This window comes from Atractosteus spatula, chromosome 23, assembly GCF_055471065.1.
Source record: "Atractosteus spatula isolate fAtrSpa1 chromosome 23, fAtrSpa1.hap1, whole genome shotgun sequence".
Taxonomy (NCBI): Eukaryota; Metazoa; Chordata; class Actinopteri; order Semionotiformes; family Lepisosteidae; genus Atractosteus; species Atractosteus spatula.
This window is the reverse complement of record NC_142728.1, coordinates 14,999,681-15,024,745: the sequence shown is the minus strand read 5'-3', so window position 1 is coordinate 15,024,745 and position 25,065 is coordinate 14,999,681. Positions and strand designations below refer to the sequence as shown.

The 25,065-nt window shown below is 56.1% G+C and overlaps 3 protein-coding genes across 8 annotated transcripts in view; 1 reads left to right on the top strand and 2 right to left on the bottom strand.

Annotated features, from left to right (window-relative positions):
- The window catches only part of ntmt1 (N-terminal Xaa-Pro-Lys N-methyltransferase 1), a 75,993-nt gene extending 64,169 nt beyond the window's left edge, over positions 1-11,824 (top strand). For 3 of the 6 annotated variants that reach the window (XM_088904584.1, XM_088904586.1, XM_088904585.1), the window contains 4 exons: positions 8,164-8,281; positions 9,490-9,653; positions 10,079-10,331; positions 10,969-11,824. In XM_088904584.1, the coding sequence (XP_088760710.1) occupies positions 8,164-8,281; positions 9,490-9,653; positions 10,079-10,331; positions 10,969-11,225 (792 nt within the window). In that variant the 3' untranslated portion in view covers positions 11,226-11,824. Of the gene's footprint in view, positions 1-7,409; positions 8,282-9,489; positions 9,654-10,078; positions 10,332-10,968 lie in introns of those variants that run through there. The other 3 variants (XM_088904588.1, XM_088904589.1, XM_088904587.1) reach the window with 3 other exon arrangements.
- LOC148816255 (uncharacterized) lies at positions 1,171-5,891 on the bottom strand. Its single transcript, XM_088940583.1, has 5 exons — positions 5,204-5,891; positions 4,325-4,385; positions 3,694-3,822; positions 1,892-2,853; positions 1,171-1,394 (listed from the first exon to the last, which is right to left on the bottom strand). The coding sequence occupies exons 1-5, from the start codon at positions 5,889-5,891 to the stop codon at positions 1,171-1,173; spliced, it is 2,064 nt and encodes a 687-aa protein (XP_088796709.1).
- Positions 11,825-12,267: 443 nt separating the features above from the next.
- On the bottom strand, positions 12,268-24,754 carry asb6 (ankyrin repeat and SOCS box containing 6). The gene is made up of 7 exons (XM_088904582.1): positions 24,697-24,754; positions 15,602-15,777; positions 15,021-15,202; positions 14,661-14,767; positions 13,938-14,046; positions 13,620-13,706; positions 12,268-13,458 (listed from the first exon to the last, which is right to left on the bottom strand). Exons 2-7 carry the CDS (start codon positions 15,706-15,708, stop codon positions 12,701-12,703), a joined length of 1,350 nt encoding a protein of 449 aa, XP_088760708.1. The 5' UTR covers positions 15,709-15,777; positions 24,697-24,754; the 3' UTR covers positions 12,268-12,700.
- Positions 24,755-25,065: the final 311 nt, after the last annotated feature.

Below are 25,065 nucleotides of genomic sequence, written 5' to 3'. Positions count from 1 at the left end.
TGATGTTTTAGATTCATTACAGGTTTTATTGGAAAAACTGTTAAGTGCATCAATTTCAAACCAGCCTCCAATCCGGGGTGTAAATATAGTAACACGAGCTAGTGCTGGTTGTTTCACTCGAAGGTGTTGGTGGCTGCTGGGGTCAGAGGAAGGATCAAGCATCCCTGTCCATGTGCTCTTGTGCCATTGCAAAAGCTGCACGTGTTTTACCTGGATCAGCGATAAAGGGGAACTTCAGACCAGTTCGTAAATCTCGGTATCAAGATGCTTTCGTTGACGTTATAGAAACATTTTTGCACATTTGGGAATTAAAAAAAAATCGTGAACTTTGGGAATGTGCGGTACGTCGTCATGTTGTCGTAAAACCCTGGTTTGGCCACAGTGCATGAGAGAGAGAGAGAGAGAGAGAGAGAGAGAGAGAGAGAGAGAGAGAGAGAGAGAGAGAGTGTTTACTTCTAGTTTTGTTTTGTTTCATGTAAATATCATTACTTTCATTTGCTTTGGCAACACTGATTGTACCCATCGGTCATGCTAATAAAGCACCTTGAATTGAATTGAATTGAGAGTTCCCATGAGTTGTGAAGTGAGGCGACCCTTCCTGCGTGCTAATGACTGGTGTCATCGTGACGGACGAGCGGATGAGTACAGGTCGTGCAGCAGGCGGTTCGCCGCAGAACTGGTCCAATGTGATGAGTTAACAAGTGAGCAGTGTTTGTTAGCAAGACCGTCTCGAAGTCGAGAGCACTATTTCTACTGGATTAAACGAGCTGGATTCACACGCCTGCTTCTCACAGGGCCCCTTCACCTCAACGGATGTTTTGTCGCCTCGATCTGAATCACAGAACATGGCGCTGCGCACACCTGGAAATTTAGTCTACTTTGTGATGTAAATTGGGGGGGTTTTACAAGTTACTGTGTGCATTTTACCTTCATTGTGGTTTGAAAGGCACCCATCTTTGCCGATTCATTCATTTTTGTATTTTAAATATAAAAATAGCCTCGCGGTTCCCCTTTAACTGCTGTTCCTAGCGAGCTGACGAACCCGCGGTCTCAGGCCAGGACTGAACATGCCTGTGTTGTCATCCAGGTTATAGATCACCCTCCTGCAGTTTTTCCCAGAGCGCGAACCCCTGCCCCCCTTCGTACTCACTGTGGAAGCGGAGCTGCTCTTCATTGAACAGCATAACGCGCTTCTTTCTCCGTGAGGCGCGGCGTGGCCTTGCGGAAGCTCCCCGTGGCCCCGCCCTTGGGGGCGTGTCCGACGCCGTAAAAGGAGCCGTCGCCGCCCATTGTGGGCGCGGTGTTCCTCGGGGCCTGGCTTCTCCTTTTAAACCCTCCAATCACCTTCCACTTCACCCTGGCGCACATGTGCGTGATGTCATGGCCCTGCCCACCTGGAAAGAGCAACGCCGCACACTTGTAGAGCAGAGATCTAGTTTGTCGTGCAAATGTCCTGCTGCTGTCTTTGGTCTGTTTCTTTTTTTGGGGTGGAGCTTTTACGACCTGTAGATTTGTGGGGGACTTTACCTCTGAACCATTCTGGACTCTTAGACAGAAAGCTCTGACGCTCCATCTCAACCTGACCAGGGGAATGCTTTTCTATTACTTTCACAGGGTAACACGGCACTGTGTTCAGCCTGTTGTCAGACAAGTGGACTCCAGACTGGTGCTGAGCAAACAATGACCTGTGCGCTGAGGGCTCGTGGCCGAGACCCCACGCCAGCAGCAGGGAGCGGGACGGAGGTCGAAGTCACGCTGGGTGCAGTGGTGCAGAGGTCAACACAGGCATCGCAGTCTCTATGTAAAGTTCTTAGTCAGTCAGTCTGATGGTTGCTATGGTGAAGGCTTGTGTGGATGGGATAACTGGGGTACGCCCCCCGGCGGCCCTTACCTCTCTCCAGCCTGTCCCTCGGGTCTCCACAGCACTCGCAGAGGACGGAGCTCCCCCTGCGCCCCTCAGGAACGGGGCCGGCCCGTGGTGTGGTGGGGCGCTGCAGAGGGAGGGGGCCCGGGGACGTTGTGGTCCCGGGTCTGCTCCTCCCCTCCGTCTCTCCCCGAGCCTCGAGGTCCCCCTGCCCTGGCTGTCCCCCGCTGGAAACCCCAGACCGCAGCTCCGTCCCCTTGGGGCTGGGCGGCTTGTCCTCCGGGGGGGGGCAGCCGGGTGCCAGCCCCCCCCTCCCGTGTGGCCCTCCGTGGCGTGGAGCCTGTCTGCTGGCGCTGGGGGGGGGGGGCCTCGATTCCTCCGGGGCCTCCTTCCCGCCGCCGGTGGGGGTAGGCGAGCCCAGGTTCCCTTCCCTCTTCCTCCGGCTCTGGGAGTCCCGGATGTTCTCGCAGGAAGGAGCACGAAGGGCCCCCGGTGACTCTCTCGGGCCGCCCAGCTGCCCAATCAGCCGCTCCCTGAGGCGGGACTCCGCTGCTCTGGGGGCATCGTCTCGGAAACGCACCCGAGGAGGGGAGGAGCCTCTGGCAAAGGGGGAGGAGACTCCGGAGAAGGGGCGTTTTTTTATTGGGGCAGGGTCACCACAGTGGGTGGAGCCTTCTACAAGGCAAAGATTCCTGTCAGGGGTGTGGCTTCTGGCATAATGAGATCTGGAGCTGCTGTGTTCCTTCAGGCCGGCGAGGTCCCTGTAAGGAGCATGCTCGTTGTAGATGCTCATGAAGTCTTTTGAAGGAGGGGAGTGTCTTATAGAGGGGGTGTGTCCTCCTGGATGGGCGGGGCTTGCTGACTTATGGGAGGGGACTGACTGGAGGGAGGAGCTTGAGTCTGAGCAGGAATCTGTAGAGGGGGACGGACTTATGTAGTGAAGACTTTCCGCTGATGAAGTAGGGATTGAGCTCTTCTCCCAGTTTGATCTGAAAACACACAGCGCAGACAGGCCATAATAAACAGTAGCTCTTTAATCTGGTGCATTTTCTAAATGTACAGTATATAAGCATTTCATTGCATCTACTTTGTATAATCTGTAGGGTGATATAGCACATTGGCTCAGTCTCTGGGCAGGTGACTGGTGGGTTGTAGGTTTGAGTCCCTGCTATAGAGGCTGCTGCTCTGCCTTGAGTGAAGTACTTTACCCCAGTGTCTGCAGTCCAACCAGCTGTATGAGTGTGCACTGCTGGTGGGTAATTCCTGGAATATCTCAGCCCATCCAATGGGAGTCACATGGTTTCTTGACTGCTTATCACCAGGGAAACCATGATAAACCTTGTGTGGCCTAGATATGAAAATGACCATCTACTATGTATAATACATGTATAATCAGTGAAGCTACAATATATGTTTCTTTATCTATTTATATATAGTATGTGCTGCTCATACTTAAATCCTTTATACAGTGTACTTTTGAGTGTAGATTAATTTAGTTTTTATTTATTGTTTAAAAGACACTGGCACTTTCATCAAGAGAGAAGTCGGAAAACAGATTGAAGGAAATGAGTCTGCATTATCTTTTTACACCACTAGAACAAAACAAAGCATCGTCCCTGATCTACAGTTCCTGCACAGGCTCGTGCACAGGAGGTCTCTGAGGCCTCTGCATGCAGGTGATGGTAAAGGGGAACTGCAACGCTATTTTTATACAAAAAGCAATCTGGAAACAAAGCGTGGAGCATTGTATTATTAACAGAGCACAGCATTGTCGAAGCAAGGTCCTGAAAATAAAGGCTCGTGTAAGCTAATATGGACGCCGTACATACCTAGAGCTGTACATGGGCGGGATCACAATGGAGTGGTCTGCTTTGATTGGTCCTGGTTTTGCTGCTCTCCCATTGGTTAACCTCCCTACCTGAGGGGCCTGAGGGGGAGGAGCCTGCTTCGCAGCGGTGCTGTCAACAAACGGCATCACCTCAGTATTTTATCATCAGAAACCTGTCTGTCTGGTCTCATACAGAAGTATTTAACACAGGAATATTGTTCTCAAAATGCATTGGACTTGGAGATCCTATTGGATACATGGTTGGAGCAGGTAGCCTAGGAAGAAAATTCTAGTTAGATCAGAAGCCTGTTACTAAATCAAATGTACATGTAACTCTTAAAGAATTAGCAAAATTATTAACGGAAAACAATATTTTACATATTGTAGCATTAAAATACTATAGTCCCGTGCACACTCTCATACTGTAATACATCTAACAGGATATATTTAGTCAGATATATTAACCTTGTCGGAGTGACTGAGGAAATGGGGGGCTGGAAAGGCGATGTAATGACCTCTGACCTCCCAGCCCCCCCCCCCCCCGTGACTGGTGCGCTGGGCTAGCGGACAGGCCATCGATCGGCCGGTTTGACAGAAAGGTCAGAGTGTTTGTGCAAGGCGGAGAAGGTCACCTGGGATTTGGGAATGCCACGGAAATCCCAGAATCGGCATCGCTGTCAGACGCGGACAGTCCTGCAGAGAGGGGAAAGGACAGACGCACAGCAGTTGGGGCTCCCAGGGGAGAAGTGGAAGATGCACAGCACGCTTCACCCGGCTCGGACTAGAGCTGCTCGCTGTCGCCTTTCTGCCTGTCCAGCTCTGACATTAAACCCCCCCCCCAGCAGAACGGGGTCTCGGGCCTTCTCTTTCTGCAAGCTTTTCACCCCACTGGAAGCATTTATCTGACCTCTAACACTGCGATTGACTCTCTTTTCAAGAAGGACGTTCTTATAGCCTGTGTATCGTTTGATTCCTGACACTTTTTGAGATGGCAGAAACTCTAGAATGTGTTTTTTTGTTGCATTTTACCGGAAGGTTTTTCATTTGATTCGTCTGTGTTGTACAGAACAAGTGGGCCGTCCATCTGACTGGCCCCGTTAATTGCATTGAGTGTGTGCTGTATACATGCCTTTAAAGCAAGGACCAGGCCTGGTGACCCCCACACTTTCCCGTCCAGCCCACCTTCATCAGATAATTGAGATCTTATTTGATCTAAGAAGCGCCTTCAGTTGAATATTTGGATTTTGTTTCCGGTCACAAGTTTGGGATTTGAATGCAGTGGCTATAGTCCAACACGTGTAAGAGCTGGGACGGAGCAGTTCAGATTGATCTCATTATTATTATGACGTCGGCGCAGGGTTTGACTGTGTGACCGAGGGCTCGGCTGGCACATGAACCAGCAGGTGTGTGGGTCGCCAGCGCCCGGAGCTGGGAGCCGCTGGTCTGAATAAACGCGCAGGCGAATGAAGGGATTGCGCAAACTGGGAGAAGGCAGGGGTCTAGTATCTCACTGGTTCTGGGGGTCTCCTCTTGGACGATCCGGGCCGAGTCGGGCCGGAGCTCCAGTTTGGGTTTGTTGGGCAGTAGCTCTCCCCCAACTGAACACAGCACCCTGGAAGACAGAGGAGGCGGGGGACCGGGGGCACCCCTGGGGGGAGCCCCGGGGCAGGGGTCAGCGGGGCGGCTCTCCGGGCCCCGACTCCGGGCCGACCCCAGGCGCCGCGGGCTGGGGGGCTCTTGGGGCGTTAGCCGGGGGTCCAGCCGGAGCCTGTACCGCAGAGCGACCCGGTTCTGTTCCACGCGCTGGGCCAGAGTGGGCAGCCGCATGGGCCCGCTCGGGTGACCGGGCTGTCCCCTGAGCGGAGGCGCCACGACCCGGTTCTCCTTGACGACGCGGGGTCCGCCACTCAGCAGCGCCCCCCTCAGCCTGGTCTTTTCGTCCTCCACCTTGAGGAGGAAGGTGCCGTTGCCCTGCCTGCCGGGGAGCAGGCGGATCGGGCCGGGGCGCTCAGGAAAGACCCCAGGCTTCAGGGCCAGCCCAGGCCCTAGGGCGGGCAGTCTCTGAACGGGGGTGGTGGCATTCTCCCGGCCCAGGCTGGGGGCCAGGGCGAAGGTCTGGGGGTACTTCTTGCGCAGGCGGTCGTAGAAGCCGTCGAGACCGCCCTGCACCGGCTGCGGGTTCGATGTCTCCGGAACCATGGCGGCTCCACCCTTCCCATGTGGCTCCACGCCACGAGGCCCGGGGTCTCTTCCTGTCCCTCCCTCCGGCCGCGGACCGCAGCGCCCGGCCCGGAGTCGCAGAGCGAGAGGGAGGAGTGCGGAGAGGCTGGTTGGGATGAGGGAGAGGGAGGGAGAGAGCAGGAGGAGGAGGGATAGAGAGAGCGAGCAGGAGAGAGCAGGAGAGGGAGGGGAAGAAGGAGGGAGAGAGCAGGAGAGGGAGGGGAAGATGGAGGGTGCAGATGCTGACGAGGGGCTGTTTGAGAAGTGTTGATTCCCAGCCCGTTTGCTGTGCTGTCTTGTAAATCTAATGAGGAGCAGGAAGAGAGAGAGGGGAGCAGATGAGATATGGGGCAGACCGGCGACCCAGGGCCAGCAGCAGTCCCGCTGCGCACATTCATTAATACATTACACAGTAATTAGGGCATTTCTGTAAGGCTTTTACTTGGGCCTGAATTACACAAGGGTTGGGTCTGTATACAGTCCTATAGAGACAGGCTCCCCTTATTCTAGTTGACACCGGAGAGACGCAATCCGTGCAGTTCACTAGGAGCGGTTTCCAGGTTGGGTTTGAACACTTGTATTTCATCTCTGGCGTCGGCTACTAATTAGAATAGTTTTAACAATGCAAATACAAGAGCCCAACAGAAAGCACTTTTGAGAGGCTGCTTTTAAAGGCGCTGTATAAAATATTTAATTTATTTATGATGATGATGATGATTATAAGAAGGTGCGCTTGGTTTACCTGCGTGACTCCCCCCTTCTCACCGTCCGTCCGGGTAAGACCGTCTTCCTGGGCCACCCGCACCCCCCTTCAGCAGCGCGCGGCGGGGGACCCCCCGGGGGTCTGTCCGTGTCCCGGGCTCGCGAGCCGCTCCGAACTCTTTTTTTGAGTGACAGCTCCCGCGGCGGGGATTGTTGTAGCCCGTTGCCATGGCAGCCGCGCGGCAGGTACAGCGGGACGTTCTTAAAGGGCCAGGAGCGCCCGGGCGCCTCCGCCCTGGGGACGCAGGAGGTCCGGTTCGGTTCGGTTCCTAAACGCGTCGTTAGAATTGAACCAGAAGCTGGCAGTTTGAACTCACACGTGCATGCAGGGGATATGTAAAAATGGTGATGGATCACGACTGTTTAGAATATTCGCCGCGATCTTGCCTTATGTACAGGTCTTTCTGAATGGTTCTGCGTTATCTGGGAAACCCTGTTCTGCAAGACCGGTCGCTAAGAGTTCGGGGAAATGCAGCAGAGCTGGGCCTGTAGAGGAGCTTGTGTTACGTCCACATTCTAAAAATGTCAGTGGCCGTCTCTGCGTGAAAGGGAATTATGTTCGGTGTAAAGCTTGTCATGAACGGGACAGAAACTCCAGACTGCAGACCCGGAGCCACACGCCGGGAGTGCGGGGCTGCGCTGCGCCCCCTGGCGGTCAGTGCGAACACGGCGCCCGCTGTGCGCGCTGCCGGGGGGGGGGGGGGGACATGCGCAATGCGGATTAGGAAACTGCGTGCAGAGCGTGATGACAGACGGGGTGCGTTAGACAGGGGGAGGTGGGGAGGTCTGGGCGAGGGGCGGCTTGCGGTCGGACCGTGTGCCAGTGGAAGGTGAGTTGCGCGCTGCTGTTCGGAGAAAGACGCCCTGCGGGAGAGGACGCGGTGCAGCCTGCACGCCCGGGGCACAGACCGTCGCTCAGGCGACGTGTCGCAATGGGCCATCGCCAGCCCCGTCGCATCTGCTACGGTCTTGTGTTTTTCTGGACGCGCATTTCCTTGCTTTAAAACCACCTGCACGGCCCGGAGCCGCCGGCCGCAGACTGCCGCACACACGCCCAGTGATCGGCGTGTTTTTATCACAGACGGCGCCTCCGCGGCACCCACTGTGGTCCAGGCTCGACTGCATTAACAGTTAGGAGAATTTAATGAGCGCGGCTAAGAGAGCTGTGTTCTATTTTAAAACGATTCGGTTCTTCACCGAAAACCATGAACTCGTCTCCGTTTGAAAGTCCGACCTGGAGCGACATGAAATGCGTGTGAAATCTACCGCGCCGAACCCTTCGTCCGCTACAGACTTGCGGATCTGCGGCGCTCAGAGGTTGGGAAGTTTCTTCCAGCGAAAGCCCGGGGACGTCAAATAGCTGATCGCTCTGAGCAAACGCCGAGTATGCTCACACAAGATCCCCGAGTGTCACTGATTGCACGAATAAAATGAGACAACACGCGTTTTAGAGGCACCTCCCTGGTCTCACTGGAATTCTCTGCTCCAGGGGGAGGAGACCCCGCCTCCGCGCTGCGGGCTGCCGGAAGTCCTCCGCATTACGTCATTCTCGCACGCCAGCCGGCGGCGGTGGAGTCGCACGTTTTCCTGGAGAGTGAGGAGCCACGGTGAGTGTGACCGTGCGGTGTGTGTGTGTGTATATGAATCGGGCTGAGTGAGGTAACGTTGTCGAGAGGAATTGCTTTGTTTGTTTAATGAGAGCCCGTAAATGCAGCAGGGAGTTGAACAGTCCAGTTTTTAGGAGTCTGTTCTCGGTGTTTCGTACTGCCTTGTCCCCGCTCTGCTATATATAGACTTGAGTAAATTCCATGTAGAGGCAGCTGGCTCTCCAAATCAGTCCGAGGTGTGGAGAGATCTCGTTTCACGCGGGTGTCCTCCGAGCTCCTGTGCGCTGGTGTGGTGGGATTCATGGCGATTGTGATAAAGGTAGTCGGCGCCTTCGAGGACACAATATAATGACTGAAACGACACGTTAGACTCACCTTCTAGTAAGTGGGTGTAAAACGTGGTGTCGTCCTTTAAGAAGCAAGCGTGCACTTGGCTTGCCAGCCTATCGGGAGAAATCAGCTTGCAGATGTGGTGGTTAGTAAGCGGGCCTGTGTTCGTGAATGGCTGGGCTGTGATCGGGCCTTCGTGGTGTTTAGATCGCTCTTCCGGGGTCGTTTGCACACGGTGGGGGGGGGGTTCAGTTCCAGACCTGGGGTGCTATGTGTGTGGAGTTGCTATATTTTCTCTGTGGCTGCATGGGTCTCTCCCACAGTCCAAAGACATGCTGGCAGGTTAATGGGCCTCTGGGAAAACTGGCCCTGGTGTGAGTGTGTCTGTGTCAGTCTGCCCCCTGATGGACTGGCCTCCTGTCCAGGCTGGACCCCGTCTTGTGCCCGTTTCTTGCTGGGATGGGCTCCAGCTCTCTCACGACCCTGAACTGGATGAACCGGTTAGTCGATGGATGAAAATATAAGATGAGAGGAGACTTTATTGATCCCAAAGGGAAGTCGAGGATATATGTAATAGGACTTGTTCATCCTAGCTAGCAGTGTGATATGTGGCTTGTCTTTGACGTCAGCCTCGACCTGTTTCTGAAGCCCTTCTGTCTTACAGTGACCAGCCCTCTCGCTTTCTCCTTGTGAAGTACGACTGCGCCACCTCACAGACACGTTCCCCGTCTCTCGCTGTGCGTGTGTGTGTTCGTGACTGCATGGCAACATTTCCTTATGTAGAAAAAAGGAAAATTAGCTGCAGAGGGAGGGGAACTTGCTGAGGCAGCTGTGCCAGGCCTTGTGCCCTCTGACCTGTGCCCTCTGACCCCGCACAGCCAGGATGGGAGATGTGGTGGAAGATGAGGTGGAGTTCTACACCAAGGCGGAGCGCTACTGGCAGGAGGTGCCGCCCACCGTGGACGGCATGCTGGGGGGCTACGGCAGCATTTCCACCATCGACATCAACAGCTCCAAGAAATTCCTGAAGAGGTTCCTTGGGGTGAGTTGCGCTCATAGGGCAGCTGAGGAATAACAGTGTGGGAGTGTATCTGAAGACAGCAACAGTGCCATATAATTGAGGAAGTGCAACACTTTTTTTAAGGTTTAGAAAGAATCGGCATTTCAAACCAGAGTGAGGTAAAAATGCACACAGTAACTTGTAAAACCCCCAATTCACACCACAAAACAGCTGAAATCTCCACGTTTGTGAAGCAGCTTGTTCTGTGATGCAGAACGGGGCAACAAAACTTCTGGTGAGGTGAAGTGGCCCTGTGACACTGTAAACAAGCAGGCGTGTGAATCCGTCTCGTTTAATCCAGTAGAAATAGTGCTCTCGGCTTCAAGATGGCTTTGCTGACAAATACTACTCACTTGCTAACCCCCCCCCCACTGACGGCACCGGCGCTCTGTCCGCTCTGTTCCCAGGAGAGCCAGGGGAAGACGGGCACGAGCTGCGCCCTGGACTGCGGCGCGGGCATCGGCCGCATCACCAAGCGCCTGCTGCTGCCGCTGTTCCGCGCGGTGGACATGGTGGACGTGACGCCCGAGTTCCTGGAGAAGGCGCGGGCCTACCTGGGCGAGGAGGGCAAGAGGGTGGACAACTACTACTGCTGCGGCCTGCAGGACTTCCAGCCCCAGCCCGGCCGCTACGACGTCATCTGGATCCAGTGGGTCATCGGTGAGCACCCCCCCCCCCCCCCCCCCAGAATTCCCTGGGCGGAATTAGCACTGTGTTTGTGCAAAGGTCCTGTTCTAAATTTGCTCTTTGCCTACTGAAGCAGGGAGACAGATGAGACCCCCGCTGTGCTTGACGTGGCAGAGCACCTGCACGGCCGGGACCACCCTTCCCAAAAATAATTGTTGCACCATGAGTGGAAGTCTTTATATAGGGTCTGTCTCTTAACTCGACAGTTCTGGTAACCGCGGGAGGTGGTTGTTAATGCAGAGCGTTGCAGGAAAGGGGCCTCCGGGTGTTCCTGCTTGTTCTCCAGAACTGGCCCTTTTTTCGGCAACAGACTCGTTCCAGCCCTTCGCTGAGCTGTGCTGTGACATCCTGCAGCCCCGAACTTCCAAAGACGCGTCGTCAGTGCACCTCCTCCCATGCAACTGCAGTGGGAGTCCTGTTTCTGCAACTTAATTTTTATTATTTTTCCTTCTTTCCATTTGGGGAAAAAATGGAAACCCACCCACCCAAAAAAAGTTACAAAGGTTTCTGAAACGTCACAGGCAGCTCAGCTGGAGGCGAGGTGCATCAGTTAACAACAGCACATCGCTGGCTAAAACAGTCTCCCTCTCCCCCCTCCCCCCCACGGCAGGTCACCTGACGGACGAGCACCTGGTGGGGTTCCTGCGGCGCTGCCGGGGCGGCCTGCGGGCGGGGGGGCTGATCGTGGTGAAGGACAACGTGGCGCACGAGGGCGTGATCCTGGACGAGGTGGACAGCAGCGTGTGCCGGGACCTGCCCACGCTGCACGGCCTGATCCAGCAGGCCGGCCTGCAGGTGCTGCGGGAGGAGCGCCAGGAGGGCTTCCCCAAGGACATCTACCCCGTCCAGACGCTGGCGCTCCGATAGGACCGGCCTGGGGAGGGGGGGGCGTCGCAGTCTGAGCCCCCGGCTGTTGGAGAGGTACTTCACCAGTGGCCCAGCTGTCAGTGTGCGTGTCTGTGCACCCACCTGTGTGTGTGTGTGTGAAGTGTGTTTAAACACATACCAGAGTGTGTGCACGCCCCTGAGCACGTACCTGTGTGAGAGAGAGAGATTCTTCAAGTCTCGCTGAGAGAGTCTGTCCGAATGGCTGTGCGAGTGGCTCTCTCGGTGGGCTCAAGAGCTGCCCTGCACGCTCAGGAGGGGGGGGCTTTGAGCGTTGGTGTACACCTGCAGCAGCTGTGGGAGGGGGGGGGTGTCCCTGTTCTGCGTTGCGTACAGAGGACAGACTGGCGGCATCAGACATGCTGGTCTGCCCGCAAGCAGAAACCTACGTGTTCAAAATGCTACAATTATGGGTTGTTTACAGCTGCTGTTGGATGCAGTTATTTTTCAGTTTTGTTTGGGGGTTTGATTACATAACTTATAGTGCCGAGTGTGTAAGGGGAAAAGTAGTAGCACCAGAGGCCAATTTTATTTTTCCTTGAAGCTGGAATTTAAAATAAAATAATTTTTTTGTTTCTGTATTTGTCATCTAATTATTTTTGAGTGAAAATATAAAATTTGACTACTTTTAAGTACTTATGGTGAAGGTGGAGGCATTGATGTTTAGTCTTTAGTTTTATCTTTAGGGAACAAGTTCCAACAGGTAAATGCTTGCATTTTAAAAGATAAAAGTTCAAAATGTACTTCCTAGTCTCAGCAACTTGCCCTTTTTAATCCAGTCGTGCAGGGTTTCAGGGTGCATGCATGTGTGCTGGGGCACTGTCTCCTGCTCTGGAGATAGTGCCCATGTCCCAGGCACGACGAGAAGCCCAACAGGCTTGTACCCACAAGCCCCCGATTCTGAACTTACATCCTCGCACACTTACCAGCCGTCTGCACACAGGCGCACACAACATTACAGCCAGCCCTAAACAGATACTGACAACAGTGCTGTCCATGGTGGAAACAAGACAGGAGGCTCAGGCCAGAGTCACACACTCCCTGTTTATTGAACTCCCTGTGTGTGAGACAATGTGAACCCCTGGGGCCAGAGTGACCCTCCCCAACACCAGCAGCGTCCCCCTGTAAAACCAGGCCCCGATCCTGTCCTGTACCCATGAGCGTGCTGCTCCTGACGGAATGAAGAGAAACAACAAACCAGGACCCTCCTGCAGATCGGAGGGCCTCAGCCTCCCCCCTCGGCCGAGTGAAAACGCCTCCGACGGCGAGTCGGTGTGAATACAGTACTCACGCTCCGGTGACGGCAGCGCAGACGCACGCGTGCGCGCGAGAGGGACGGCCGGCCTCTTCCCGAGCGTTCAGCACTGCGGGGGGAGAACAGTGAGGCCTGGGTCTTCAGTCTGTCCTGCAGGTTGACCCCCCCCCAATCGCCGGCGGGGGGGCGCTCCTCCCCGCGGTCAGCGCAGGGTGAGGCAGGGCCTGAAGCTGTCCTGGCCGGGCCGGGGGGCGTACTTGTGCTCGGGCAGCAGGTACTCCTTCAGCCTGTCGGGCAGGGGCAGGGCCTGCACCTTGCGCTCCAGGGGCCAGGGCTGCAGGAGGCAGCGGATCCGAGCCCGGCAGAGCTGCTGCAGCGCGGCCGGCGCGGCGTGGTGCTCCCGCAGGCGGCGGTACAGGCCCAGCACCTCCTCGGCGCGGGGGACGTAGGAGGACACGCAGACCTCGAAGCCGGGGGGCAGCGCGGGGGCGGGGGAGGAGGCCGTGGCCAGCTCCAGCAGGTACTCGGCCTTGGCCAGCAGCGCGGAGGCCGCGTCCCGGTCGCTCTGCTGCAGCGCCTCGCACAGCCGGTTGAAGGTCGGGCAGTAGCCCGTCCAGCAGGTGGCGCCGTGCCGGGAGCAGTGGAAGGCGGCGCCGTTCTGCAGGAGCAGCACGGCCAGCGGGTAGAGCAGATCGAAATGCTCCAGGCAGACCTGGGTCAGCGAGGGCTCGTAGGCCCAAACCTCCTCCTCTTCCTCCTCCCGATCCCCCTCCCCCTCGCTGTGGGACATGCAGCGGCTGGGGTCCGCCCCGTGGGCCAGCAGCAGCCGGGCCGCCTCCAGGCAGAAGTCCCCGATGGCGGCCGCATCCTCCGCCGTCCCCTCCAGCGCCTCCGACACCAGGAACACCAGCTGCGACAGCACCGTCTCGCCCTCCTGCGTGGTGGCGCCCATGTCCGCTCCTGGGGAGACAGGGGAGAGAGAGAGAGCTCCGTCGCACAGCTCCTGGACAAGATCGAACATCTTTCCTCTGGAAAAGCCCCCCGGCTGTGGGATCACGACCGAACCCCTCCAAGTCAAAGAGCCACCCCCCCCCCACCCTCCTTTAAAGGTGTGTGCCTACCTCTCTCTAGCAGCAGCTGGATGCTGTCGGTGTTGCAGACGGTGACACCATCACTGCTGGCCAGGGCATGGATGAGGGCCGTCTTGCCTGCGCAGGAGGAGGCAGAAGGGGAGACAGACATTGGAAATTATCCCAAGTAGAAGAGATTCCCCCCCTCCTTATTCATCCCCGTCAGAGAGAGGCTCAAGCTAACAAGTTTAAAGAGTGGGGACAAATTACACCCCACACCCGGGCACTTCGTGCTCCAGGCTCCACGAAGCGGGCTGCGATCGCAGGGATGGGGCAGGACACGGGTCGCCCGGCGGCCGCGGGCCGTACCGTTCTTGTCTTTGGCGTTGACGTCGGCCCCCAGGTCCAGCAGGACGCGCAGGCAGGACAGCCGCTCCGCCTCCTCGCTGGCCAGGTCCAGCGGGCTGCTCTCGTGGATCTGAGCGGAGGGAGGGAGGGAGAGAGAGAGAGGGCAGCCGGGCCTCAGTTCAGAACCGCAGTTCCCACGCGGAGGCCCAGGGAGGTCGCCGAGTGGAGAGCACTGCGTTCGCGCGTCACCTGTTGACACGATGAAGCGGCTACCACTGCCCTCCGTTTCAGGCAGGGAGCAGGGGAAAAGGGGGTTTGTCCGGGTGGTATTTCGCTAACGCAATGGGGGTCTTGCACTCTGAGGCAGAAAAACGGAGCTCGGTGCAGGTTTATTTTGTGCGTTGCTCATAGGCTGCAGTCCAAACGAACCCCACTGGACAGTGCCGGCGCACTCCCTCCCTCCCCTGTCTTACACTAAGTGCTTTTGTAATTCATAGCAGAAAAAAAACTGGGTCTAATAAGGAGGAAAGGCAAAATCACAAGGGAGGAATGGCTAGTTTTACAGTTTTTAGTTTTACGGTATCTTCTTTTTTTTAAAAAAAAATCTTCAGCAGGTGCTAATTGGAATAAAGCTCATCTGACATCTTATCCCAGTTGGTACAAATTAGCAAGCGGGATCGGAGGCGGAATGAAAACCAGGAGCCCCCGCGATCCTAGCCAGCAGCCCGCGTTCGGCTCGCTCACCCGGTCCCTCTTGTTGATGTCGGCTCCGTGCCTCACCAGCAGCTCCACCATGCCGGGCTGGTTCCTCAGCACCGCGATATGCAGAGGGTTGTAGTAATTGACAGGATCTGGAAAGAACAGAACAGAACCGGCCCAGGTCAGCAGAGAGAGAGAGAGAGAGAGAGAGAGAGAGAGAGAGAGAGGAGTCCCCAGGGATGATCAACAGGCCAATCCGGGGGGGGGACAACCACAGCCATGTGCTCCGATTTCCGGGAATGTGAAGGGTAAGGTCCCGGGGGAAATGGCAGGTTTAATACTTTCCGATCTTCGCAAAATAAAAAGTGACCAGCCCACCACCACCACCACCCCTCCCCCCCTCACCTTCGAAGTTGAGGTCTGCTCCGTACTGCAGCAGGATCTCGGCGGCGCTGACCAGCCCCGTCTCGGCCACCTTGAAGAGGGCGCAGCTGACCCCTTCCTTGAACACCGCCGACTGGGCCTCGTGCTCCAGCAGCGCCGTCAGGGCGTCTCGGAGGGCCGGGTCGTCCGCGGGGGCAGGGGCACTGGCGCGGAGAGCCGCCGATGTTACAACACAACGCAGACAGCCTCTCGGGGGGGCAAGACGGGCTCAGCCATTCACGCTCTCTATTAGAACTAGGAGCCAGGAAGGTCTGAACTCATTTATGAGCCAATCTTTAACCAGTAACCTGCAGGCACTGGGGCTGCAGACTTGCAGTATTCTGCTCTCACCGCGGTACCAATCCAGGTTCTGGACCGCCAGTGGATTTCATTCCCAAAACCTAAGGTCATGACGGCCTCAATTCGCTCGTTAGTGGCTTAACTGGGCCAATTTAGTAACATCTCTCCCGGCTCCTGCAGTGCCCGATGCTGTGAAGCCCCCCCCCCTCCCCAAGGATGAGAGCTGGAGGCTCCCCCCCTACTGCCCTGATCCACAGTCTCACCTGTCCCGAGATTCCCGCCCCTCCTCCAGCCTCAGCACGCGGAGGACCGCGTCCACCAGCGACTGGTATTCGTAGGTGATCCTGCGGAAGCCGTGGAGAAAGGGCATGGCTGCTCCCAGCTCCCAGCTCCCAGCCTCACGGCTCTGCACCAGGAAGCAGGAAACAGGTCTGTCACCCTGGAAGGAGAAAGGAAGGTCAGAGGTCAGGGGTCAGGGGTTGGAGCCGGTTGTAGCTGTAGAGCCTGAACCAAGCACACAGATGGGACACAGACCGCCTGGACAGATATCAAACTGCACTGTGCGATGAAGAATATCAGACACTGTTGGACACATTCCTAAACACTCCACATCAAACCAAAAGAATAGGCATTCACTTGGCTACACAAAAACAAAACCCTCTATTTCACAAGTTAGCATCGAAATCAAAGCTAAAAACCACAAAAAAAACCAACGCAAAAGAAAAATGGTTTGATAGCGCAGAAAAGCACTACGAAAACTCAAAAACACAGACAACCACACAACGCACATCTTTGCCTCAGCTACTGTGAAATGGTAAAACATTACAAACACACTGGAAAAGAAAAGAAACATACATAAACGACTCACAGAAACTGAGGAGTTATTAAATCAGAACTGCTTCTGGGAGAAGTGGAACACTTTAAACAAATGGAAACCAGAAGAACTGGCCATTCAAAATGGAACAATCTGGCAAACACGCTGTTCAACATCGATATCGGTAAGTTAGCAGGAATGTTGGAGAAGTCTGCAGCACCTGGTCTCACACTACATCACACAGAGATCAAGCTCCTGCTCTATGCAGATGATCTGGTCCTGGTGTCGCCCGAAGAACAGGGGCTACACCAGAGTCTGGCACTGCTGGAGCAGGACTGTCAGACCTGGGTGCTGCCAGCCCATCTGGACCCAGAACAGCAGAGCCTGGCACTGCTGGAGCAGGACTGTCAGACCTGGGTGCTGCCAGCCCATCTGGACCCAGAACAGCAGAGCCTGGCACTGCTGGAGCAGGTCTGTCAGACCTGAGTGCTGCCAGCCCATCTGGACCCAGAACAGCAGAGCCTGGCACTGCTGGAGCAGATCTGTCAGACCTGGGCACTGCCAGTCAATCTGGACCCAGAACAGTAGAGCCTGGCACTGCTGGAGCAGGACTGTCAGACCTGCGTGCTGCCAGCCCATCTGGATCAAAAACAACAGAGCCTGGCACTGCTGGAGCAGGACTGTCAGACCTGGGCACTGCCAGCCCATCTGGATCCAGATCAGCAGAGCCTGGCACTGCTGGAGCAGGACTGTCAGACCTGGGCACTGCCAGCCCATCTGGATCCAGATCAGCAGAGCCAGGCACTGCTGGAGCAGGACTGTCAGACCTGCGTGCTGCCAGTCAATCTGGACCCAGAACAGTAGAGCCTGGCACTGCTGGAACAGGTCTGTCAGACCTGAGCACTGCCAGCCCATCTGGACCCAGATCAGCAGAGCCTGGCACTGCTGGAGCAAGTCTGTCAGACCTGGGCACTGCCAGCCCATCTGGACCCAGATCAGTACAGCCTGGCACTGCTGGAGCAGGACTGTCAGACCTGGGCACTGCCAGCCCATCTGGACCCAGAACAGCAGAGCCTGCCACTGCTGGAGCAGGACTGTCAGACCTGTGCACTGCCAGCCCATCTGGACCCAGATCAGCAGAGCCTGGCACTGCTGGAGCAGGTCTGTCAGACCTGGGCACTGCCAGCCCATCTGGACCCAGATCAGTACAGCCTGGCACTGCTGGAGCAGGACTGTCAGACCTGAGCACTGCCAGCCCATCTGGACCCAGATCAGTAGCCTGGCACTGCTGGAGCAGGACTGTCAGACCTGGGCGCTGCCAGCCCATCTGGACCCAGATCAGTAGAGCCTGGCACTGCTGGAGCAGGACTGTCAGACCTGGGCACTGCCAGCCCATCTGGACCCAGAACAGCAGAGCCTGGCACTGCTGGAGCAGGACTGTCAGACCTGAGTACTGCCAGCCCATCTGGAACCAGAACAGCAGAGCCTGGCACTGCTGGAGCAAGACTGTCAGACCTGAGCACTGCCAGCCCATCTGGACCCAGATCAGTAGCCTGGCACTGCTGGAGCAGGACTGTCAGACCTGGGCGCTGCCAGCCCATCTGGACCCAGATCAGTAGAGCCTGGCACTGCTGGAGCAGGACTGTCAGACCTGGGCACTGCCAGCCCATCTGGACCCAGAACAGCAGAGCCTGGCACTGCTGGAGCAGGACTGTCAGACCTGAGTACTGCCAGCCCATCTGGAACCAGAACAGCAGAGCCTGGCACTGCTGGAGCAAGACTGTCAGACCTGAGCACTGCCAGCCCATCTGGATCAAAAACAACAGAGCCTGGCACTGCTGGAGCAGGACTGTCAGACCTGAGCACTGCCAGCCCATCTGGACCCAGATCAGTAGCCTGGCACTGCTGGAGCAGGACTGTCAGACCTGGGCACTACCAGCCCATCTGGACCCAGAACAGCAGAGCCTGGCACTGCTGGAGCAGGACTGTCAGACCTGAGCACTGCCAGCCCATCTGGACCCAGATCAGTAGCCTGGCACTGCTGGAGCAGGACTGTCAGACCTGCACGCTGCCAGCCCATCTGGACCCAGAACAGCAGAGCCTGGCACTGCTGGAGCAGGACTGTCAGACCTGGGCACTGCCAGCCCATCTGGACCCAGAACAGCAGAGCCTGCCACTGCTGGAGCAGGACTGTCAGACCTGTGCATTGCCAGCCCATCTGGATCCAGATCAGCAGAGCCTGGCACTGCTGAAGCAGGTCTGTCAGACCTGGGCACTGCCAGCCCATCTGGACCCAGATCAGTAGAGCCTGGCACTGCTGGAGCAGGACTGTCAGACCTGAGCACTGCCAGCCCATCTGGACCCAGATCAGTAGCCTGGCACTGCTGGAGCAGGACTGTCAGACCTGCATACTGCCAGCCCATCTGGACCCAGATCAGTAGAGCCTGGCACTGCTGGAGCAGGACTGTCAGACCTGGGCACTGCCAGCCCATCTGGACCCAGAACAGCAGAGCCTGCCACTGCTGGAGCAGGACTGTCAGACCTGGGCACTGCCAGCCCATCTGGATCAAAAACAATAGAGCCTGGCACTGCTGGAGCAGGACTGTCAGACCTGAGCACTGCCAGCCCATCTGGAACCAGAACAGCAGAGCCTGGCACTGCTGGAGCAAGACTGTCAGACCTGAGCACTGCCAGCCCATCTGGACCCAGATCAGTAGCCTGGCACTGCTGGAGCAGGACTGTCAGACCTGGGCGCTGCCAGCCCATCTGGACCCAGATCAGTAGAGCCTGGCACTGCTGGAGCAGGACTGTCAGACCTGGGCACTGCCAGCCCATCTGGACCCAGAACAGCAGAGCCTGGCACTGCTGGAGCAGGACTGTCAGACCTGAGTACTGCCAGCCCATCTGGAACCAGAACAGCAGAGCCTGGCACTGCTGGAGCAAGACTGTCAGACCTGAGCACTGCCAGCCCATCTGGATCAAAAACAACAGAGCCTGGCACTGCTGGAGCAGGACTGTCAGACCTGGGTGCTGCCAGCCCATCTGGACCCAGATCAGTAGAGCCTGGCACTGCTGGAGCAGGACTGTCAGACCTGGGCGCTGCCAGCCCATCTGGACCCAGATCAGTAGAACCTGGCACTGCTGGAGCAGGACTGTCAGACCTGAGCACTGCCAGCCCATCTGGACCCAGAACAGCAGAGCCTGGCACTGCTGGAGCAGGACTGTCAGACCTGAGCACTGCCAGCCCATCTGGACCCAGATCAGTAGCCTGGCACTGCTGGAGCAGGACTGTCAGACCTGGGCACTACCAGCCCATCTGGACCCAGAACAGCAGAGCCTGGCACTGCTGGAGCAGGACTGTCAGACCTGAGCACTGCCAGCCCATCTGGACCCAGATCAGTAGCCTGGCACTGCTGGAGCAGGACTGTCAGACCTGCACGCTGCCAGCCCATCTGGACCCAGAACAGCAGAGCCTGGCACTGCTGGAGCAGGACTGTCAGACCTGAGCACTGCCAGCCCATCTGGACCCAGATCAGTAGCCTGGCACTGCTGGAGCAGGACTGTCAGACCTGCACGCTGCCAGCCCATCTGGACCCAGAACAGCAGAGCCTGGCACTGCTGGAGCAGGACTGTCAGACCTGGGCACTGCCAGCCCATCTGGACCCAGAACAGCAGAGCCTGCCACTGCTGGAGCAGGACTGTCAGACCTGAGCACTGCCAGCCCATCTGGATCCAGATCAGCAGAGCCTGGCACTGCTGGAGCAGGTCTGTCAGACCTGGGCACTGCCAGCCCATCTGGACCCAGATCAGTAGAGCCTGGCACTGCTGGAGCAGGACTGTCAGACCTGAGCACTGCCAGCCCATCTGGACCCAGATCAGTAGCCTGGCACTGCTGGAGCAGGACTGTCAGACCTGCATACTGCCAGCCCATCTGGACCCAGAACAGCAGAGCCTGGCACTGCTGGAGCAGGACTGTCAGACCTGAGCACTGCCAGCCCATCTGGACCCAGATCAGTAGAGCCTGGCACTGCTGGAGCAGGACTGTTAGACCTGGGCGTTGCCAGCCCATCTGGACCCAAATCAGTAGAGCCTGGCACTCCTGGAGCAGGACTGTTAGACCTGGGCGCTGCCAGCCCATCTGGACCCAGATCAGTAGAGCCTGGCACTGATGGAGCAGGACTGTCAGACCTGAGCACTGCCAGCCCATCTGGACCCAGATCAGTAGCCTGGCACTGCTGGAGCAGGACTGTCAGACCTGCACGCTGCCAGCCCATCTGGACCCAGAACACCAGAGCCTGGCACTGCTGGAGCAGGACTGTCAGACCTGGGCACTGCCAGCCCATCTGGACCCAGAACAGCAGAGCCTGCCACTGCTGGAGCAGGACTGTCAGACCTGTGCATTGCCAGCCCATCTGGATCCAGATCAGCAGAGCCTGGCACTGCTGGAGCAGGTCTGTCAGACCTGGGCACTGCCAGCCCATCTGGACCCAGATCAGTAGAGCCTGGCACTGCTGGAGCAGGACTGTCAGACCTGAGCACTGCCAGCCCATCTGGACCCAGATCAGTAGCCTGGCACTGCTGGAGCAGGACTGTCAGACCTGCATACTGCCAGCCCATCTGGACCCAGAACAGCAGAGCCTGCCACTGCTGGAGCAGGACTGTCAGACCTGGGCACTGCCAGCCCATCTGGATCAAAAACAATAGAGCCTGGCACTGCTGGAGCAGGACTGTCAGACCTGAGCACTGCCAGCCCATCTGGACCCAGATCAGTAGAGCCTGGCACTGCTGGAGCAGGACTGTTAGACCTGGGCGTTGCCAGCCCATCTGGACCCAAATCAGTAGAGCCTGGCACTCCTGGAGCAGGACTGTTAGACCTGGGCGCTGCCAGCCCATCTGGACCCAGATCAGTAGAGCCTGGCACTGCTGGAGCAGGACTGTCAGACCTGGGCACTGCCAGCCCATCTGGACCCAGAACAGTAGAGCCTGGCACTGCTGGAGCAGGACTGTCAGACCTGGGCACTGCCAGCCCATCTGGATCAAAAACAATAGAGCCTGGCACTGCTGGAGCAGGACTGTCAGACCTGAGCACTGCCAGCCCATCTGGACCCAGATCAGTAGAACCTGGCACTGCTGGAGCAGGACTGTCAGACCTGGGCGCTGCCAGCCCATCTGGACCCAGATCAGTAGAGCCTGGCACTGCTGGAGCAGGACTGTCAGACCTGGGCGCTGCCAGCCCATCTGGACCCAGATCAGTAGAGCCTGGCACTGCTGGAGCAGGACTGTTGGACCTGGGCGTTGCCAGCCCATCTGGACCCAAATCAGTAGAGCCTGGCACTGCTGGAGCAGAACTGTCAGACCTGGGCGCTGCCAGCCCATCTGGACCCAGATCAGTAGAGCCTGGCACTCCTGGAGCAGGACTGTTAGACCTGGGCGCTGCCAGCCCATCTGGACCCAGATCAGTAGAGCCTGGCACTGCTGGAGCAGGACTGTCAGACCTGAGCGCTGCCAGCCCATCTGGACCCAGATCAGTAGAGCCTGGCACTGCTGGAGCAGGACTGTCAGACCTGGGCACTGCCAGCCCATCGACCCAGATCAGTACAGCCTGGCACTGCTGGAGCAGGTCTGTCAGACCTGGGCACTGCCAGCCCATCTGGACCCAGAACAGTAGAGCCTGGCACTGCTGGAACAGGTCTGTCAGACCTGGGCACTGCCAGCCCATCTGGACCCAAATCAGTAGAGCCTGGCACTCCTGGAGCAGGACTGTTAGACCTGGGCGCTGCCAGCCCATCTGGACCCAGATCAGTAGAGCCTGGCACTGCTGGAGCAGGACTGTCAGACCTGAGCACTGCCAGCCCATCTGGACCCAGATCAGTAGAGCCTGGCACTGCTGGAGCAGGACTGTCAGACCTGGGCACTGCCAGCCCATCGACCCAGATCAGTACAGCCTGGCACTGCTGGAGCAGGTCTGTCAGACCTGGGCACTGCCAGCCCATCTGGACCCAGAACAGTAGAGCCTGGCACTGCTGGAACAGGTCTGTCAGACCTGGGCACTGCCAGCCCATCTGGACCCAGATCAGTACAGCCTGGCACTGATGGAGCAGGTCTGTCAGACCTGGGCACTGCCAGCCCATCTGGACCCAGAACAGCAGAGCCTGGCACTGCTGGAGCAGGTCTGTCAGACCTGGGCACTGCCAGCCCATCTGGACCCAGATCAGTACAGCCTGGCACTGATGGAGCAGGTCTGTCAGACCTGGGCACTGCCAGCCCATCTGGACCCAGAACAGCAGAGCCTGGCACTGCTGGAGCAGGACTGTCAGACCTGGGCGCTGTCACTCAATCTGGACAAGAGCAGAGTCGTGGTTTTCCAGAAGAAAGCCAGACCTCAGGGAAACAGGTACCACTTCACACTGAACAGCATGCACACACTGAAGCACACATCCAGCTACACATACTGTACCGGCCTGACAATCAGCTCATCTGGGAATTTTGACCCGTCAGTGAAAGCACTGAAGGAGAAGGCACTCAGGGCTTTCTTCGCAATAAAAAGGAAGCTTTTGAACATCAACCAACAAGAATCTGGTTCCAAATATTTGGCAGTGTAATCCAACCCATTGCCCTGTACGGCAGTGAAGTGTGTGGTCCACTCTCAGACCAGGATTACAGTCAATGGCACAAACACTCCATAGAAACCCTGCACATGGAATTCTGTAAAAACACCACCTACGTGCAGAGAAAAACTCCTAACTTGTGCAGGGCTGAATTAGGCTAAAATCCATTACTAATCAATATACACGAGAGTGTAATAAAGTATTGGCTACACCTAAAAAGCACCGACCCAAACTCCTGCTACAACAAGACTCTGCTGAGCCCAAAACAGAGCCCCCAGAGCCAGCTGGTCCTGAGGCTCACTGACCTGAGCCACACCGACAGCAGCCAGCCTCAGGACAGCACTGCTAGAGCACCACAACTCAGACTCAAGCACATCACAGCACAGATCAAACAGCAATATCTCACACACTGGGTCACACACACACAAACAACATAAACTGGAATTCTACAGAACCCTAAACAGACAATACACACTAGCCGAATATTTGACCAAGATAAGAAACAGCAAAAAGAAACAGACCCTGACAAAGTACAGGCTCAGTGACCACAGCCTGGACACACACACTGGACACAGGCAGACCTGACTGCTCACAGAAGACAGGCTCAGTGACCACAGCCTGGCCATAGAAACTGGACACAGGCAGACCTGACTGCCCAGAGAGGACAGGCTGTGCTCCCACTGCCAGCAGGAAGAAACAGAGAGAGGTGCACTTCCTACTGCACTGCGAGACAAATATTCTGGGATTAGACATTCTTCCCCAAATTTACAAATCTAACGCCAGAATTTCCACACCTACCAGAATCACAGCAACTCCCAATCCTGCTGGGAGAAGGGGGAGGGAACTCAGTTGAACTGGCAGCCCAGTATGTGATCTCCTGTCCCAGCTTGAAGAACAGTGAGCCTGTCTCTCAAGAATAATACTACAGTGTGTGATCTCCTGTCCCAGCCTGAGCAACACACAGTGAGCCCGTCTCTCAATAATAATAATACAGTGTGTGATCTCCTGTCCCAGCCTGAGGAACAGACAGTGAGCCCGTCTCTCAATAATAATAATACAGTGTGAGATCTCCTGTCCCAGCCTGAGGAACAGACAGTGAGCCTGTCTCTCAATAATAATAATACAGTGTGTGATCTCCTGTCCCAGCCTGAGGAGCAGACAGTGAGCCTGTCTCTCAATAATAATAATACAGTGTGTGATCTCCTGTCCCAGCCTGAGGAGCAGACAGTGAGCCTGTCTCTCAATAATAATAATACAGTGTGTGATCTCCTGTCCCAGCCTGAGGAACAGTGAGCCTGTCTCTCAATAATAATAATACAGCGTGTGATCTCCTGTCCCAGCCTGAAGAACAGTGAGCCTGTCTCTCAATAATAATAAAAATAATAATAATAATAATAATAATACAGTGTAACTCCGGATTGCGTGAATGAAGCCATACCTTCAGGACAATGTGCTAAAACAGTAACAGGCCCGCGTCTACCTGTGCGTAATGGTCTCTTTTTAAAAACACTGAAGTTAACTACCGATGATAACCCCACGCCTTCGTAATTACTCACGAACCACTCGGACCCGCACAGACAATAGCGGAGAACGAGCACGGGCCGCAAACACGCCGAATTCAAACCGCCGCCTCTCCTCGCTTTTATAAACTAGACGCACAAAAAAAAACAGTCTAATTAAACGCATCATTGCAGCTGAGCGTTAACTCTTAAATATGGCAACTGAAACCTGTTTTAGAGGTGAAGGGGTTTCAAAAATACACAGGCGAGAATTACCTGAGGGGACCACAGGTACTGAAGCGAGCCCGCTAGCTGCACATTAATATTTTATTAACTTATTATTCCACCAGAGTATTCACCAGCTTTGGTATTCAATAGTTATACGCATATTATGGATATTTACTACGAATTTATTTACAAAACGTGCACAAACTCACCAACACAGGACCCGAAAACGCCAGTAGCGGACTGGCAGAGGCATGCGAACCCTGCAGCTGTCCGTGCTTGCCGACGGACCAATCAGAGGACGCATCAGTTAATTGAATCTAAAACTCGGCTGCCTATTGGATAGAGTCCCGGAAGTATTTTTGTACCGCTATCAAGTTTGTCCGCCCTGCAGACTCGCCTATTATAAAATTACGTGTGATTTGAAACGTAGATATACCTGTCTCGGAAGAGGCGTGTGCGCGATTTCTGCGCTATTATCTTACAAAATTCTCTCTTTAGATGTTTAACTCGATTGCGGGCGTCCGATTACCTGCTACAAAATGAACCTGTTGCAAAACGGCTTTCGTTAACCAATAAAC

Excerpts from the sequence above, each read along its gene's own strand:
- LOC148816255 (XM_088940583.1), bottom strand. The coding sequence starts at position 5,891 with ATGGTTCCGGAGACATCGAACCCGCAGCCGGTGCAGGGCGGTCTCGAC. Across the intron at positions 3,823-4,324 it reads GTGGCATTCCCAAATCCCAG|CACCGCTGCGAAGCAGGCTC; the intron begins GTGACCTTCTCC and ends GTTTGTTGACAG. Across the intron at positions 1,395-1,891 it reads GAGGGACAGGCTGGAGAGAG|GTGGGCAGGGCCATGACATC; the intron begins GTAAGGGCCGCC and ends TGCTCTTTCCAG.
- asb6 (XM_088904582.1), bottom strand. The coding sequence starts at position 15,708 with ATGCCCTTTCTCCACGGCTTCCGCAGGATCACCTACGAATACCAGTCG. Across the intron at positions 14,768-15,020 it reads AGCAGACCTCAACTTCGAAG|ATCCTGTCAATTACTACAAC; the intron begins GTGAGGGGGGGA and ends TGTTCTTTCCAG. Across the intron at positions 13,459-13,619 it reads CCAGCTGCTGCTAGAGAGAG|GAGCGGACATGGGCGCCACC; the intron begins GTAGGCACACAC and ends CTGTCTCCCCAG.